The 17,687-nt window shown below is 46.1% G+C and overlaps 1 protein-coding gene across 3 annotated transcripts in view; it reads right to left on the bottom strand.

Moving 5' to 3' along the window:
• The window catches only part of hyi (hydroxypyruvate isomerase), a 29,956-nt gene extending 14,072 nt beyond the window's left edge, over positions 1-15,884 (bottom strand). Inside the window, exons 1-4 of one of the 3 annotated variants that reach the window (XM_078218771.1) lie at positions 15,778-15,884; positions 3,670-3,876; positions 1,322-1,433; positions 130-244 (exon numbers count right to left, since the gene is read on the bottom strand). In XM_078218771.1, the coding sequence (XP_078074897.1) occupies positions 130-244; positions 1,322-1,433; positions 3,670-3,871 (429 nt within the window). In that variant the 5' untranslated portion in view covers positions 3,872-3,876; positions 15,778-15,884. Of the gene's footprint in view, positions 1-129; positions 245-1,321; positions 1,434-3,669; positions 3,877-7,093; positions 7,130-15,777 lie in introns of those variants that run through there. The other 2 variants (XM_078218772.1, XM_078218774.1) reach the window with 2 other exon arrangements.
• Between the last annotated feature and the right edge of the window lie 1,803 nt (positions 15,885-17,687).

The following is a 17,687-nucleotide window of genomic DNA, read 5'->3' as shown; positions in this document are numbered from 1 at the left end:
TCAACACAGATTTATTGTGAACAGGAGGGAGGAGGAGGGCCCATTAATAGTCACTCTGCACAACAGATATCACCACGCACCACATGAATCATTACTTTCTGACTTTCTACTGTTCGGTTAGATTGCTACCTTCAAGAGGATGTCTGCGGCATACTTCAGATTTTCTATAAATGTGGCCTCCATCGCCTTGGCAACAGATGTTCTGTCTAGGCCCTCTGGAACACGTCCTGCCATCAAATGGATCCTTAAGCGGAAAGAATTTCACTGCTTCTTAAAGAAAATACTCTCACTGAGGTTACACATCATCGCTTCCAAACTTTACCTTGCACACCGCAATAACTCTTCAAATTCATTCTGGGGATGTGGAAGTTGCTGGCATGGCTGGTGTTCACTGCCTATCCCTAGTTGCCCTGGTTTGATACAACTGACCGGTTAATTGTTAGTCCACTTTCACGGGGGGAGTTCAGAGTCAACCGAGGAATCACGCATATAAGCCAGAATTTTACCGCCCCGCCCACCACGGGAATCGGAGCGGCCAAGGGGCGGACCATGGAAAGGTCCGTTGGCCTTGGGCGGGATTTTATAGTTTCGGGACGAGTGAGGCCATAAAATCCCATTCTGGGGAAGGGTGGCAACTTTCCTTCTTTAAGGAAGCTGATGCGTTTTTGTGACGATGCAATCTCGTCATTCTCGCTTTTCTGATTGATGATCTCTGGTTATTTCCAGATCTTAAAATGAACATGGAGTGTTGTTACTGAGTCTGCACTCTGACACTCTCCTTCGCTCCCCCCAGCCTTACCCTAGAACCATGGAATCTCTATAGTACAGAAGGTGGGCAGAATGGCCTTCGAGTCGACACCAACTCTCCAAAAAAGCATTCCTCCCACCTCTACCCCACCTTATCCCCATAACCCCACATATTTACTGAGGTTAATCCACCTAACCTACACATCTTTGGAGTGTGGAAGGAAACCAGAGCACCCGGAGGAAGCCCACGCAGACACGGGGAGAATGTACAAACTCCACACAGTCATCCAAGGCTGGAATTGAACCCGGGTCCCTGGTGCTGTGAGGCAGTAGTGCTAACCACTGTGCCACTCTCCCTCTTTTTCCTGCTCCAGTCTCTCTCTGTCTCCCTGGCCCTCATCTGAGTTTCTCCCCTCTCACCCTGACTCTGTCCTAATCTCTGTCTCTCACTCTCTCTCGGTCTTGCTCTTTGTCCTCCCTGCTCTAGGTCTACACAAAGCCATACGGAGGTTACCACTTCTGTACACACCCATTGTCAAAATATCTGTTAAAAGAGCACCTGGATGACACTTACTGTTTGCACCCCACAGTTTTAGCATATTTCACTGTTAGATCCAGCCCTGTTTGGAATTCTGTCTGTTGCATTGGCAGTGCTCCAAGTCCAAGCTCTCCTTTTGCTTTGTTTCCTGTAAATGAGAAAAGCCAACACAGAAAAATCCAAGAGGAATTCGAGTGAGCTGCATGACTGAAGGACAGTGGGAATATCCAGAGAGAGCATCAGCTGGGTGTCATGGCAACACCTTAGAGGTGAATCTGATGAGGTGATAGAGAGGTTGGCCTGTCCTGTGGACCCCAGTCTCCTGATCATCCTGAACTGTGCAGGCCCAACACTCTCAGATCTTGGACAGTAAAAGCTCAAACAATGAGTGCAGCATCAGAGAACGCCTACAGTGCAGAAGGAGGCCATTTGGCCCATCGAGTCTGCACTAAATCTCCATCAGAGCATCTTATCCAGGCCCTATCCTCATAGCCCCATGTAGTAATCCCACTAATCTACGCATCTTTGGACATTGAGGAGCAATTTAGCATGGTGAATTCATTAACCTGCACATCTTTGGACTGTGGGAGGAAACTGGAGCACACGGAGAAAACCCATGCACACCACGCGTGGTGGGTACCTGGAACGCGCTGCCAGAGGAGGTGGTGGAAATCGGCATATTAGCAACAGTTAAGAGACATTTGGATGGGTACATGAATAGGGAAGGAAGAGCAGGGTACTGACCGAGTAAGGGCAGAAGGTTTTTTTTTTAGTTTAGTTAGGGCATCATGGATTTCCAAAAGGCGTTCGATAAGGTGCCTCACAAAAGGTTGCTGCAGAAGATTGGGGCACACGGAGTTGGGGGTAGGGTGTTAGCGTGGATTGGGGATTGGCTATCCAACAGGAAGCAGAGAGTTGGAATAAATGGGTGCTTTTCTGGTTGGCAGATGGTGACTAGTGGCGTGCCGCAGGGATCAGTGCTGGGGCCTCAACTGTTTACTATTTACATAGATGATCTGGAGGAGGGGACTGAGTGTAGGGTAACAAAGTTTGCTGATGACACGAAGATAAGTGGGAAAATGAATTGCGTGGAGGAAACGGAAGGTCTGCAGAGAATTTGAATAGGATGAGTGGGAGGGCAAGGATCTGGCAGATGGAGTATAACGTTGGCAAATGCGAGGTTATTCACTTTGGAAGAAATAATAGCAAATTGGATTATTATTTAAATGGAAAAAAATTACAACATGCTACTGTGCAAAGGGACCTGGGGGTCCTTGTGCATGAGTCATAAAAACTCAGTCTGCAAGTACAACGGGTGATCAAGAAGGCAAATGGGATGTTGGCATTTATTGCGAGGGGGATAGAATATAAAAGCAGAGAAGTCTTGCTGCATCTGTACAAGGCATTGGTGAGGCCGCAGCTGGAATACTGTGTGCAGTTTTGGTCCCCTTACTTGCGAAAGGATATATTGGCCTTGGAGGGAGTGCAGAGAAGGTTCACCAGGTTGATACCAGAGATGAGGGGTATAGATTATAAGGAGAGATTGAGCAGATTAGGTTTGTACTCGTTGGAGTTTAGAAGGCTGAGGGGTGATCTTATTAGGGCATATAAGATAATGAAGGGGCTGGATAGGATAGAAGTGGAGAGATTCTTTCCACTTAGAAAGGAAATCAGAACTAGAGGGCACAGCCTCAAAATAAAGGGGGGGTCAGTTTAGGACAGAGTTGAGGAGGAACTTCTTCTCTCAGAGGGTGGTGAATCTCTGGAATTCTCTGCCCACTGAAGTGGTGGAGGCTACCTCGTTAAATATGTTTAAGTCACAGATAGATGGATTTCTGATTGGTAAGGGAATTAAGGGTTATGGGGAGCAGGCGGGTAAGTGGAACTGATTCACTTCAGAACAGCCATGATCTTATTGAATGGCGGGGCAGGCTTGAGGGGCTAGATGGCCTACTCCTGCTCCTATTTCTTATTATGTTCTTATGATCGGCACGGGCTTGGAGGGCCGAAGGGCCTGTTCCTGTGCTGTACTTTTCATTGCTCTTTGTTCTAGACAGGGACAAGGTGCAAACTCCACACAGATAATTACCCAAGGTTGGTCTTGAACCTGGGTCCCTGACGCTGTGAGGCAGCCGTGCTAAACACTGTCTGAGATACAAAAAAGACAATTGACTTTAATTCAATAAAAATTGATTCTTGATGATGCTTCCAAAACCGATGGGCTAATTGGACATAATGTTTGTAGATTCACTGCTCGAGTATTTGTGATTGAATCTAAATGTTCCATTAGGGTTGATTACCTATCCTCCCTGCTTTCTCCATCCTAATCATTTGCTTTGTCAGACATGCATTGCGGATCTGATATCAATTCAGTATATATTTACCTGGCGGGGTATTAATCAGTATAAGCTCCACTCCATTCTTCTCCAAAGCTTTCTTTAACTCTGCCGCTTCAGTGTCGTATGGCCATGCCACCTCCACTGCTTTGAATCCAGCCTGGGCAGCTGCCTCGACCCGATGGGACAGATTATCCAACTCTGGGAAAAGCCAGGAAAGGTTGGCAGCGAAGTGTAGCGGACACGACATCGGGACTGCAAATCAAATGGCAGGAAAAGTGTCAGGGAAAAGCTTTGAAATATGTCCAAAAGGTGAAATCTCATTCTCTGAGCGGTATGGACAGGGGGGGGGGGGGGGGGGGGGGGGTGGGTGTAGGGAGCAGCTGTTCCCCCTTGGTTGAGGGGTCAATCACAAGGGGACATAGTTTTAGGGTAAGGAGCAGGAGATTCAGAGGGAACTTGAGCAAAAACAATTCACTCAGAGGGTCGTGGGAATCTGGAATCAGCCTGAGAAGGTAGCGGAGTCCGGAAACCTTACAACCTTTAAAAAATAAAAGCAAATTGCTGCGGATGCTGGAATCTGAAACCAAAAGAGAAAACGCTGGAAAATCTCAGCAGGTCTGGCAGCATCTGTAAGGAGAGAAAAGAGCTGACGTTTCGAGTCCAGGTGACCCTTTGTCAAAGCTCAAAGAGCTTTGTCAAGAGCTTTGACAAAGGGTCACCTGGACTTGAAACGTCAGCTCTTTTCTCTCCTTACAGATGCTGCCAGACCTGCTGAGATTTTCCAGCGTTTCACCTTTAAAAAATATTTGGGTGAGCCCTTGAAATATCATAACATTCAAGGATACACTCAGAGGGTCGTGGGAATCTGGAATCTGCCTGGGAAGGTAGTGGAGTCCGGAAACCTTACAATCTTTAAAGAACAAAAGCAAATTACTGCCTTTTGTGGTAGTTATTCTCAATACAAAACCAATGGGCCGAAGGGCCTTTTCATAGAATCATAGAATCCCTACAGTGCAGAAGGAGGCCATTCGGCCCATCGAGTCTGCGCCCACCACAATCCCACCCAGGCCCTATTCCCGTAACCCCACATATTTACCCTGCTCATCCCCCTGACACTAGGGCCAATTTAGCATGGCCAATCAACCTAACCCACACATCTTTGGACTCTTTTTCTGCACTGTACGAGTCTATGGCTGTGACTCTAAATGTCACGGAGCACAGATAGAAAAAGACGCTAAAATTGCTTGTGCGTATTACCATTACCACACAGCTATTACATATAATGAAGGATATGACTGAATTACTACGATTCACCATTGTCACATACCATTTGTACTCATCTTTAATGAATCATTCTATAATGCTTTAAACACCAGGAAGCAGGTATGATGAAGATATGCTATTTTTCAATGGCCTATTAAACAAATTTAACAGGCTAAAAATCTTCTCATTTTTGGATGACATTCATTAAACAACAAGTATTCCACAATGTTTCTACAAAATATAAATTCATTTGAGAATTCAATTATGGATCTTTATTATCCTTCACAGCGGGTGATCATTTGAAACTACCAACTGTGGGTACATCATTTTGTGCACTTGTTTTAAAGGGCAGTAATAATTTAAAATCTGCCAGGAGATAAACTGTCTTCTTCATTAATTTGTCCGTCTTTTGTTCAGGCTTTGGTTTTCATGTCCTTTAGCAGTGAAAGTTAACAAATCATGAAAATTCCCAGCAGATATTTCTACAGAACTGTCACAAACAAAAATGCCCAGGTTCAGAGTTAACGCCATTTAGATTTCTTGTCAAATTCGTACTTGCAAAGAGTCAGCCCAACGAATTTAAAGCTGCTTTGTAAATGCACGTTGGATTCACTAGAAGGAATTCAATGGGGTTGGAGGAGGGGGGGGGCGTCAGTCTCTGGTACCAGAGTGGCGCACCAATCTGCCCTATAACACGGCCAGTCTAAATACCAAAGGGCCCCAGGACCATCCGCCAAATGTCATGAGGTCAGTGACCAAGATATTGAAGTAAGTTGTCCCCTGAGTCAAGCCGTACTGACGCAGTTTGACTCCATCAACGCGCAATCCAGGAAGTGAGGTTGGGGGGGCGGAGTCCATGGGGGGAGGGGGGTTGTTGGTGGTGTTAAAAGAATATGTTACATGTACAAAAAAAGCATTAGTATGCAAGAAAGGCCCCAGGAAAATTCTAACACCTCATCTCTACAAAGAAACCAAGAAAGTCTCAAGAACAAATTCAAGAACAGCTTCTTCCCTGCTGCCATCAGACTTTTGAATGGACCTACCATATATGAAGCTGATCTTTCTCTACACCCTCACTGTGACTGTAACACTATATTCTGCATTCTCTCCTTTCCTTCTCCCCTGTGTACTCTATGAACGGTATGCTTTGTCTGTACAGAGCACAGGAAAGAATACTTTTTACTGTATCCCAATACATGTGACAATAATAAATCAAATCAAATATCAAATCAGGAAAGCATTTAGTCCTGGTCGTGGTGGATACATGAGTCTGGCTGGGGGCGCCTACGTGCGTGGGAAACTCGTGAGAAAGGATACAGACTAACTGACCAATAACATGAAAGAGAAATGCACTCTCCGTTTGCACTTGGAGAAAGATAAATTGCACTGGAGTGGAAATTAATAATGGCCCATTTCTGCCCCTCCTGTCTGAAGTTGCGCTGATTTGCTTAGCTTGGGGGTGAGCTGCCAGTCCCCTTATCACATTTCTACATACAATCCCTACAGTACAGAAGGAGAAAATACACCCCATTGTACCTACCACAATCCCACCCAGGTCCTATTCCTGTTAGCCCACACATTTACCCCGCTAATCCCCCTGACACTCGGGGCAATGTAGTCAATCAACCTAATCTGCACAGCTTTGGACTGTGGGAGAAAACCGGAGCACCCAGAGGAATCACGCAGACATTGGGAGAATGTGCAAACTCCACACAGTCACCCGATGCTGAACCCGGGTCCTTGGCGCTGTGAGGCAGCAGTGCTAACCACTGTGCCACCATGCATCCCCACGTGCAGCTCTTAGCACTTTGTATGAATGTTGAATCATTGGCCACACCGGCTGTGGTGACGAGGAGGCAAGTCCCAGAATCTGGAGGATTAATCCAGAAACTCAGCTCATGTTCTGGGAACCCGGGTTCGAATCCCGTCACGGCTGGTGAATACGGTGGCGCTAGCCGAACACTCCTGCATTTCCAGGCTCCACAGCAACCTTTATCTGTTGGCAGAAGATGCCCGAGGCTGCAACAGGTCAGGCCCTAGGCCCTGTAAAGGAGTGCACACCTGGTCCCCAAAGTCAGGTCTTGTTGAATGCCCATAAAACAGGCGCAATAAGCACCAACTTGTACCTCACCAAGTCACCTGCCTGCGTGCGAGAGAGAAAATTGCGGCAAATCAGCCAGGTCTGACAGCTTGCAGACGTAATTACCTCTTACTATCGTAGAGAGGAAGTATGAGACTTTACACAGCATAACTAACCCAGCGCTGCCACAGACTGCAGCCTAGAAGATAATGAATTCTACAATCATTAACTTTTATGGTTAATTATTAAATTTTATTCCATCAATGAGAATTAAAATACTAGAGTTCTGGAACTTGGCAGTTGATTTATTATTGATATTTTTGTTCTCCCTATTGCATATAAATTGACTTAAATGAATCAACCCCATACTGGTTTTAAATTAAGTCATTCTAGTAAAAGACCTTAGGGCCAATCATCCTGTTCCATATAAAAAAAAAGAACCTGCTTGGGTTCCCATAACAACAAAGCACTTAAGAGGGAAGAAAGCTGGAGATGCAGAGAAATGGTGAGAAAACACTAATGACAGCTGTTAACGATATTTACAATGAGATGAAAAAGCATGAATTTGGAAAACAGTTGTGTCCAACTCGCTGATTAAATTCACCAATCTGAAGGGCGGCAGGGTGGCACAGTGGTTAGCACTGCTGCCTCACAGCTCAAGGGATCCGGGTTCGATTCCCGTCTTGGGTCACTGTCTATGCGGAGTTTGCACGTTCTCCCCGTGTCTGCGTGGGTTTCCTCCGGGTGCTCCGGTTTCCTCCCACAGTCCAAAGATGTGCAGGTTAGGTTGATTGGCCATGTTAAATTGACCCTTAGGGTCCCAAGGCTTATAGGGATTAGCAGGGTAAATATGTGGGGTTTTGGGGATGGGGCCTCGGGTGGGATTGTTGTTGGTGCCTCCTTCTGCACTGTAGGGAATCTACGAGGATAGGGATCTCTCAACGTGGCAGTGGGTAGGAGGAGGTGTTTGCTGCGAAGGATGAGAGGCTGCAGAAAGTGATACTGGACAAAAGCACACGCCATCATAGTTCGTCCGAATTCCAACTCAGGGAAACAAGACAATTGTTCCGATGAAGAACCCCAAAATAGACAATCGTTCCGATGACAATTGTAAGAACAGGGGCAAGGAAGGAAAACTTGCATTTGTATCACACTCTTCACTACCACTTAACATTTCCAAATGCTTTAAAGCACTTTTGAAATGCTGCGATGGTTGTAATGCAGGAAATCCAAGCGCACAAAGTGAGTGAATATTCACAGAGTCCCGTTTGGCAGAAGGGATTTGATCAGGGATCCAGTTCTACTGGGTCACTAAGCCTTTTGCAGCTGCAATGAAAGATAGTGACAGGGCCTTTGGAGCTGGGTGGCTGTTTCCTTCCCCTGGCCCTGATATCGCTGTAAGAGGCAGCAGGAGAGATGGGCTGACACGCTAACCAGAATACTTGTCTGTTCCACCTATTCTGGAGCCCACACCATCGTATCCTGAGGGCCATCAATCTTAGGCTGATTGACTGCAATTAGAACAGCCCAAAGAATGATTTCTTTTTGTCTTGGACCTCAAGTGCAGCTGAAGGATGCTGCTGTTCCTAGCTGCTTCCCAATGCGAGGACGCTAAGTAAGTACCATCAATGTCATAGGCATTCCTTCCATGCTTGTAACAACAACCTGCATTTATATAGTGCCTTTAATGTAACAAGTGGATGTATTTTCATTTGAGAGACAGGTAGAGGGAGTCAGCAAATTTCCCAGCTCCGCGGGCCACCAAGGGAGAAAGTGTCTCGAAAGGAACCATTAACCTTCCAGGGCTGTGTGTGTGTGTGTGTCTATGTGTGTGTGTGTGTGTGTGCGTGTCTATGTGTGTGCGTTCAGGAGTCGGTCCTGCCATCCCCAGAAGCAGTTCGGAGGTGGCCACAGTGACTGTCGAGTGCTGAGGCAGGCTGGTTAAAAAGGTTCTCTGGGACCATGGCCCATGACCACATTTCATTCAACATTAGTCCTTCCATCACTCGCCCCTCCACACACTCCCATATCCCAGTCATGCTCCTCCACTCATCCCCAATGGTCCCTCATACCCTCCATGTCGACTCGTAGCCCATTCTCCCAGTATACACACTGTATAGAATCAGTCAACCCTTTAGTAACAATGGCAATTTGGGAACAAGCTTAAAAAAGTAATTCATAGCCTTCTTCAAAACCCTGCTGTCCAGATTATCTCCCTATTCCTCTTCCTGGTACCATGTCCTAAGAGAACATGGACAACCATGGACTTCCATTGGATTGGTCCACGATGAGATTTGGCAAAGTACTGCAGTGGTTTGTCATTGCCTTCTGCAGTATGGCCGACCGGGAAACTCTCCTGCCATTTTGGAAGGATTTACAGACTGATCATCAATTTGTTTGGTCACATTATATGAACAGACCTTCCATGGCCATCAAGTCCTGAAACGAGACTTGAACCCAGAGTTTCTGGCCCAGAGGTAGGCACAGTACAACTGAGCCACAAGACCTCCCTTTCCTAGAACTCCCTGAATTAATTTGCCTCATTATAATAGCGACTGCACTTCTTAATGATTTCATTGACCGTGAAGCACTTTGAGTGTCCTAAGGTCACAAAAAGCACTATCAAAATGCATGTTATTCACTCCTATTTGGGAATCTTAGATTATGCAAAATGGCCAATGGGCTTTTGGCTGGCTCTCCAAATTTTGTTTTCATTCATTCGTGGGACATGGGTGTCGCTGGCTGGCTAACACTTATTGCCCATCAATGTGTTGCCCTTGGAGGACAGCTGAGAATCAACCACATTGCTGTGGCTCTGGAGTCACATGCAGGCCAGACCAGGTAAGAATGACAGATTTCCTTTCCTAAAGGGCATTAGTGAACCAGATGGGTTTTTCCAACAATCAACAATGGCTTCACGGTCATCAGTAGATTCTTAATTCCAGATTTTAAAAAAAATTAAATTTCTACCATCGAACCATGGCAGGATTCAATCCCGGGTCCCCACAACATTAGCTGAGTTTCTGGACTAGTAGTCCAGCAATAATACCAATAGACCATTGGCTCTCCTCAAATCTTCTGTTCCCGCCCACAATGACGGCAGGACCAGAAAATCCCAACCTTTGAGGGGTCATTGGGGGTGTGTGGAGGGCATTATTTGGCATGGGGGGTTTAAGGGCCATTGTTTAGATGGGTGAAGGCATGAGTTGTCATGGGAGGGATATTGTGGGTGGGTGAGGTGTACGAATTGACAGAAGGGGCATGGGTAAGATTTTCCGCAGTTATAAAAAGATTCCCTCATCCAGACTATGGTTCATGACACCTTTGAGGGGGCAGTGAACCAGGAGTCCTTGAGAAGCTAGTCTCACAAAAATCAAAGTCATAGAATCCCTACAGTGCAGAAGGGGGCCATTTGGCCCATCGAGCCTGCACTGACAACGATCTCATCCAGGTCCTATCCCTATAACCTCACATATTTACCCTGCTAATCTCTGTGACATTAAGGGGCAATTTAGCATGGCCAACCCACCTAACCTGCACATCTTTGGACTGTGGGAGGAAACCGGAGCACCCGGAGGAAACCCATGCAGAGGAGAACATACAAACTCCACACAGACAGTGACCCAAGCCAGGAATCGAACCCGGGTCCCTGGCGCTGTGAGGCAACGGTGCTAACCACTAGGCCACTGTGCTGTCTAGAAGCTGGCCAGATCAGGAGTGCAAGGTGCTGTCACACTTTCTCCCCACTAGCAAAACTTGGGGAGGGGGACAATATATCTCAGTAAGTACTTCACTTGCTGATGCAGGGACTGACTAAGCAGCAGGTATGATTCCACCAGTTGCAATTCTGAGAAGGGAGAGATACAAAAGGGTCCAGAGGAGCAATTTTTTCACACAGAGGGTGGCGAGTATCTGGAACAAGCTGCCAGAGACAGTAGTAGAGGCGAGTAGAATTTTGTCTTTTTAAAAGCATTTATTCAGTTACATGGGTAAGGTGGGTATAGAGGGATATGGGTCAAATGCGGGCAATTGGGACTAGCTTAGTGGTTAAAAAAAAGGCAGCATGGACAAGTTGGGCCGAAGGGCCTGTTTCCATGCTGTAAACGTCTATGACTCTATAATTCAGTGCAGTGGGCAGTCAGGATTTTCTGGGCTATAATTTACGTCATGCAGGGATTGTCAGTTATTGAAAACTAAAAGAAAAAGGGCGGCACGGTGGTTAGCACTGCTGCCTCACAGCACCAGGGACCTGGGTTCAATTACGGCATTGGGTCACTGTCTGTGTGGAGTCTGCATGTTCTCCCCGTGTCTGTGTGGGTTTCCTCCAGGGGCTCCAGTTTCCTTCCAGAATTCAAAGATGTGTGGGTTAGGTGGATTGGCCATGCTAAATTGCCCCTTTGTGTCAGGGGGACTAGCAGGGTAAATACGTGGAGCTTTGGGGTTAGGGCCTGGGTGGGATTGTTGTTGATGCAGCCCCTTAAATGGGGCGGCATGGTGGTGCAGTGATTAGCACTGCTGTCTCACAGCGCCAGGGAACCGGGTGCTCCGGTTTCCTCCCACAGTCCAAAGATGTGTGGGTTAGGTTGATTGGCTATGCTAAATTGACCCTAGTAGCGGGGGATTAGCAGGGTAAATACGTGGAGTTACAGGAATAGGGCCTGGGTGGGATTGTGATCGGTGCAGGCTCAATGGGCCGAAAGGCCTCCTTCTGCACTGTAGGGATTCTATGATTGATTCTATGACTGAAAATCTTGCCTTTGATGAGAACTGGACATCACAGCGCTGTACAGCAAATTAAGGACTTTTGAAGCGTGGACACTGTTCTGATGTAGTTCATCACATAACCAGAGTCTCTCGTATTACCGTATCATCACTTTTACAAAAAGAGTATGTGTTGGCAGTGAACTTGTAAAGGGGGCTGTTTAAAATGTATCTGAGTGGATCTTACATGGCATTGTTCACAGTTGGGCTGGAGCACAGTTATGGGCTGTAGCTGCTAAGACAAGTCTTGTCTCTTTGTGACTCCTAAACAGGTACCTTCTGTTATGAAGCAGTTTAAACAGACAGATGCTGAAGTGAATTAAAGGGCAATTGGTGAAGGAACTTCTGATAACTTGGAAATTACGTTCCAGCTCCAAATTAGGGAGAAGAGTTGAAGCTTGGAAAAGCCAACAGGAACGGAGTGGCATTGCTTTCGTGCTTACAAAAAAAAATGTTTTTCTGTTGAATTGCGAAGTGCGACAGGTGTGTGGTTTATACAGTGTCAAATCTCTCATAATGCTGTAAGGACACCAGTGTAATACATGTATCATTCAGTTGGAACTGCGGGTCTTTACACTGCAATGTTTAATTGTGAAGCAAACAGGCGGGGAACAATTAGATTAATCGTTGTTTGATCAGAGAATGTGGCAGATTGGGAAGGTGCACGTCTGTTTCAAGCTGAAGTTCGAAGTTACCATTATTTTGTGACAATCTTGTATTTGCAATGAAGTGTAACTTCTGGGTGTATTGGATGAACCATTTTAAAGATCAGAAAATAGGGATACAGGTGCAGAGAATTCTGAGCAATCTTGAATCTTACCGAATTAGATCCTTGTCCCTGAATTCTAACAATCTGGATAAGGGAACCATCAGACAAAAGGTATAAGGGAAATATGCCAATCGGCCCATCGAGTCTGCTCTGCCATTCCATGAGATCATGATTGATCTGATGTAATAATCCTCAACTCCACTTTCCCACCTTATCCCCATAACCTTTGATTCCCTTATGGATTAAAAATCTGTCTATCTCAGCTTTGAACATTCTTAATAACCCAGCCATAATAGTCCTCTGCAGTAATGAATCCCACAGACACACCACCCTCAGAGAAGAAATTCTTCCTCGTCTCTGTCTTAAATGGGCAACCCCTTATTCTGAGATTATGTCCTCTGGTCCCAGACTCTCCCACAAGGGGAAACAACCTCAAAACATCTACCCTGTCAAAGCCCTGAGAACCCTATACGTCTCATTAAGGTCACTTCTCATTCTTCTAAACTCCAATGAGTACAAGCCCAATCTACTTAACCTCTTCTCATGAGAAAATCCCTCCATATCAGGATCAACCTAGTGAACTTTCTCTGGACTGCCTCCAATGCCAGAATAATTTTCCTTAGGTAAGGGGACCAAAATTGTTTGCAGAATTCCTGGTATGGTCTAACTAGTGCCTTGTATAGTTTTAGCAAGACTTTTGGGCGGCACGGTGGTTAACACTGCTGCCTCACAGTGCCAAGGACCCGTGTTCGATTCTCAGCTTGGGGTGACTGTCTGTGTGGAGTTTACACATTCTCCCCGTGTCTGTGTGGGTTTCCTCCAGGTGCTCCGGTTTCCTCCCACAGTCCAAAAATATGCGGGTTAGGTTGATTAGCTATGCTAAATTGCTCCTTAGTGTTAAGGGGATGTCAGGGGGATTAGAAGAGTAAATACGTGGGGTTACGGGCATAGGGCGTGGGTAGGATTGTTGTCGGTGCAGGCTCGATATGGCCGAATGGCTTCCTTCTGCTTGGGATTCTGATTCCCTATTTTTATACTCCATTCCCTTTGAAATAAAGAAAAACATTTCACTTTAATGTGTTTAGAGTCATAGAGCTTTACAGCACAAAGAAAGTACCTTGGGCCATCAAGAACCTATCTATTCTAATCCCATTTTCCAGCACTTGGTCCGTAGCCCTGTATGCAATGACGTTCCAAGTGCTCATCAATTTGGCTCAATGCAGCTACTAAATATGTTCTACTAGGTTCTCCCTCCTTGCTGGCACAGGTATAACTGGCACACTCCAGGAGCAAATCCTTCATCTTCTTTATCATTTACACAGGCCACTTATGTAGTAAAGACAAGAACCTGCATTTGATGAGAAATCACATAGCAGTAGTCAAAATGTCCTGGGCTGCCCTTTGCATTATTAGCCAAACTTTGACACCAAGCCACATAAGGAGACGCAAGGATCTGATAGAGTCTGCACGTTCTCCCCGTGTCTGTGTGGGTTTCCTCCGGGTGCTCCGATTTCCTCCCACAGTCCAAAGATGTGCAGGCTAGGTTGATTGGCCATGCTAAATTGTCCCTTTAATGTCAGGGGGATTAGCAGGGTAAATCCATAGGGCTAAGGGGATAAAGCCTGGGTGGGATTCTTGTCGGTGCAGACCCAATGGGGCAAATGGCCTCTTTCTGCATTAATGCGGGGATTTTATGATAAATTAAAACTTCCTTCAAATCAATGTCATCAAAAAACCGGAGATATGTTACCCTGGCTCCATCAAACACTTTTAAGTGGCCACCCTGTTCTTCCATCTGTAGAACACCTAGCCACATGTTCCGGTTTGTAACTTTGCCTGCCTTTGCTTACTGCTTGTTCCCTGATGCGTGATATTACTCACGAGGCTTGAGATGCTCAAGGAAATAAAGGCTTTTATTTACTATTACAACGAAGCTACCATATATAGTACACGATCCCAGACTGAGGGGTCCCAGACAGAGCAGTGACCTTTATACCTCTCCCAGGAGGCGGAGCCCGACTGGGATGTACCATAATAATTATAATACAGGTAGAACAGCCCAACCCTAACCCCAACAGTAACAAGTAGAACAACCCAACCCTAACCCCAACAGTAACAAGTAGAACAACCCAACCCTAACCCCAACAGCAACATATATACAGACTCGTAGTACTGGCCAGACCCTGGCTCAGTACTACCTAGTGGGAACCAACGATGGTTCACCACATTCCCTCAATCCACTGCCAGAGCTCACTACACCCTGATCTCTGGAATGCTCTCCGAAACCTGATCTGCTTCACAACCCCTCTCTCTCTGTGCCTAAAGCCATTTGAAAACATCTCTGATCTTGGCTCCATCCACCTCCTCCTCTCATAGAATCCTTACAGTGCAGAAGGAGGCCATTCGGTCCATCACACCTGCACCGACCACATTCGCACCCAGTCCCTATTCCCGTAACCCCTCATATTCACCTTGCTATTCCCCCTGACACTATGGGGCAATTTAGCATGGCCCATCCACCTAACCTGTACTTCTTTGGACTGTGGGAGGAAGCCAGTGTACCCGGAGGAAACCCGCGCAGACATGGGGAGAACATGCAGACTCCACACAGACAGTGACCCAAGCCGGGAATCGAACCCGGGTCCCTGGCACCGTGAGGCAGCAATGCTGACCACTGTGCCACCGTGTCACCCCATGCCTCTCCTGCCCCATGATTACCTCTCTTCCTGTTTAAAGTGCTCGGAGACATTTCTTTTCCATTAGACGTATTACATCATTGCAAATTGTGGCTGTTTGTTGTACACTGAATTCTCAAACTGCGACAAACAATGTTTACAAGAATAACTTAACTTGACCAGTTACTTATTTGCGAAAAGAATTTGATGTCCGCTGCACCTCCAGCCACATCTGGACCATACTGTCAGCAAAGTGAGTCCTTAGAATTTCCAGAATGGAATTCCAAGAACCATTAAATGTTTTTAAAGAACTGCTGTATAAAGTTCCACAGTATGTATCCGTATAAATCCCAGTTCTCAGGGTCTAACCTGTAAATCCCACAGATTTGCAGTTTGCAAAATAGGCCTTGGGTTTCCAGCAGCCTAAATTTGAAAACCAGCCCAACAACAACACAGGTTTGTCTGCAAACAAAAACTGGAGGAAATACTAAGGCCTACTACAGATTCTGTCATCATGCATTTAACCACAGACATGTTTTGTTACAAAGCAAACTGCCTACCAAACAAGAATACGTTTGAAGGAATTTTTTTAATTCGAAAAATACCTTTTTAAAAGTGCAATAATAATTCAGTCCACCCCTAAACTGCTTCTCATTCACCTTCCACTGAGTGCACACATTGGCCCGGCAAAAATGATACGCTCCATAGCACCACTCAGTGGCTCGTACTGAACTTATTTTATCCCCTAGCAGGAGTTCCAGTCCGATCGAGGCTGTCTTGTCATAAGTTATATTGGTTAGTTGTGTTTTGTAATCTGGACTATGTGCAACATCGACTCCTTTAATCACATTTTGGTTTGACGTTTTAAGTTTCCTTTCCATTTTATTTTCTGTTTCGGGTGGTTTCCTTCTTTTTGGGGGCTGCCTCTTTTAATTTGTCCCACAGTTAATTTGTGTAGTTTATTCGTTTTGTCAAAAAGATTGACAGTGTGTAACCATCGTGTAAACTCCTCAGTGCATTACATCAGAGGTAATCTTTACTCCCACTTGCTGCATTAACATGTTCAGTGTACTTGTGCTTTCTTTCAGATTGGGTACATTGGGCAGAAATTTAATTTTTAAGAATTCATTCACTGGGATGATTCACTGGCTGAACTAGGCCAGCATTCATTGCCAATCTCTATTTGCCCTTGAGAAGGTGGTGGTGAGATGCTTCCTTGAATAGATGGAATCCGAGTTGTGTAGGTGCAGCCACAGTGCTGTTAGTGAGCATTTTCCAACATTTTCACCCAGCAACAGTGAAGGAATGGCTATATATTTCCAAGATGTGGAGATGCCGGCGTTGGACTGGGGTAAACACAGTAAGAAGTTTTAACAACACCAGGTTAAAGTCCAACAGGTTTATTTGGTAGCAAAAGCCACATTTGGTTGCTTTTGCTACCAAATAAACCTGTTGGACTTTAACCTGGTGTTGTTAAACTTCTTACTGTATATATTTCCAAGTCAGGAGTGGCTTGGAGGGGAACTTCCAGGTGGTGGTGCTCCCATGTATCTGCTGCTCTCATCCTTCAGTCGAGATGGTAGCAGTCGTGGATTTGGAAGCTACTATCTAAGGAGTCTTGGTGAGTTCCCTCAATGAATCTTGTTTTTGGTACACATGACTGCTACTGTGCATTAGTGGTAGAGGGACTGATTGCCACTCCACACACAAACAATCAAGCGGGCTGCTTTATCCTGGATGGTATTGAACTTCTTGAGTGTTGTTGGAGCTACACTCACCCTGGCAAGTGAAGAATATGATGTGGAGTGAAGAATATCCATAGAATCCCGACAATGCAGAAGGAGGCCATTCGGCCCATCGAGTCTGCACCGACCACAATCCACCCAGGCCCTATTCCCGTAACCTCACATATTTACCCTGTTAATCCCCCTGACACGAGGGTCAATTTAGCATGGCCAGTCAACCTAACCCGCACATCTTTGGAGTGTGGGAGGAAACCGGAGCACGTGGAGGAAACCCTTGCAGACACGGGGAGAACGTGCAAACTCCACACAGACAGTGTGGAGTTTCAAGGCCGCAATGGAACCGGGTCCCTGGTGTTGTGAGGCAGCAGTGCTAACCACTGTGCCACTGTGTCGTCCATTCCATCACACTCCTGTCTTGGGCCTTATAGGTTGTGGACAGGTTTTGGGGAGTCAGGAGGTGAATTACTCACCGCAGGATTCCGGGTCTCTGAGTCGCTCTTGTAGCCACAGTATTTATCCGGCTAGTCCAGCGGAGTTCCCTTCCCTTTCGGACCCTAATGCTTGTTTGATTTGGACAGCCTGGATGCATCGAAGCCACTCATGGTGTGTGCCACACTTTGCAGCCCACTCTCTTCCTCTGCAGCGAGTGTGGCACAGACTGCCCATGTCAGGGTCGGGCACCTGAGATACACCAGGCGATGTTATAAGAACACAAGAAATAGGAGCAGGAGTAGGCCATCTAGCCCCTCGAGCCTGCCCCGCCATTCAAT

The sequence above is a fragment of the Mustelus asterias genome, chromosome 8 (assembly GCF_964213995.1).
Source record: "Mustelus asterias chromosome 8, sMusAst1.hap1.1, whole genome shotgun sequence".
Taxonomy (NCBI): Eukaryota; Metazoa; Chordata; class Chondrichthyes; order Carcharhiniformes; family Triakidae; genus Mustelus; species Mustelus asterias.
The sequence above is the reverse complement of the archived record's forward strand: the minus strand, read 5'-3'. Positions and strand labels throughout refer to the sequence as shown.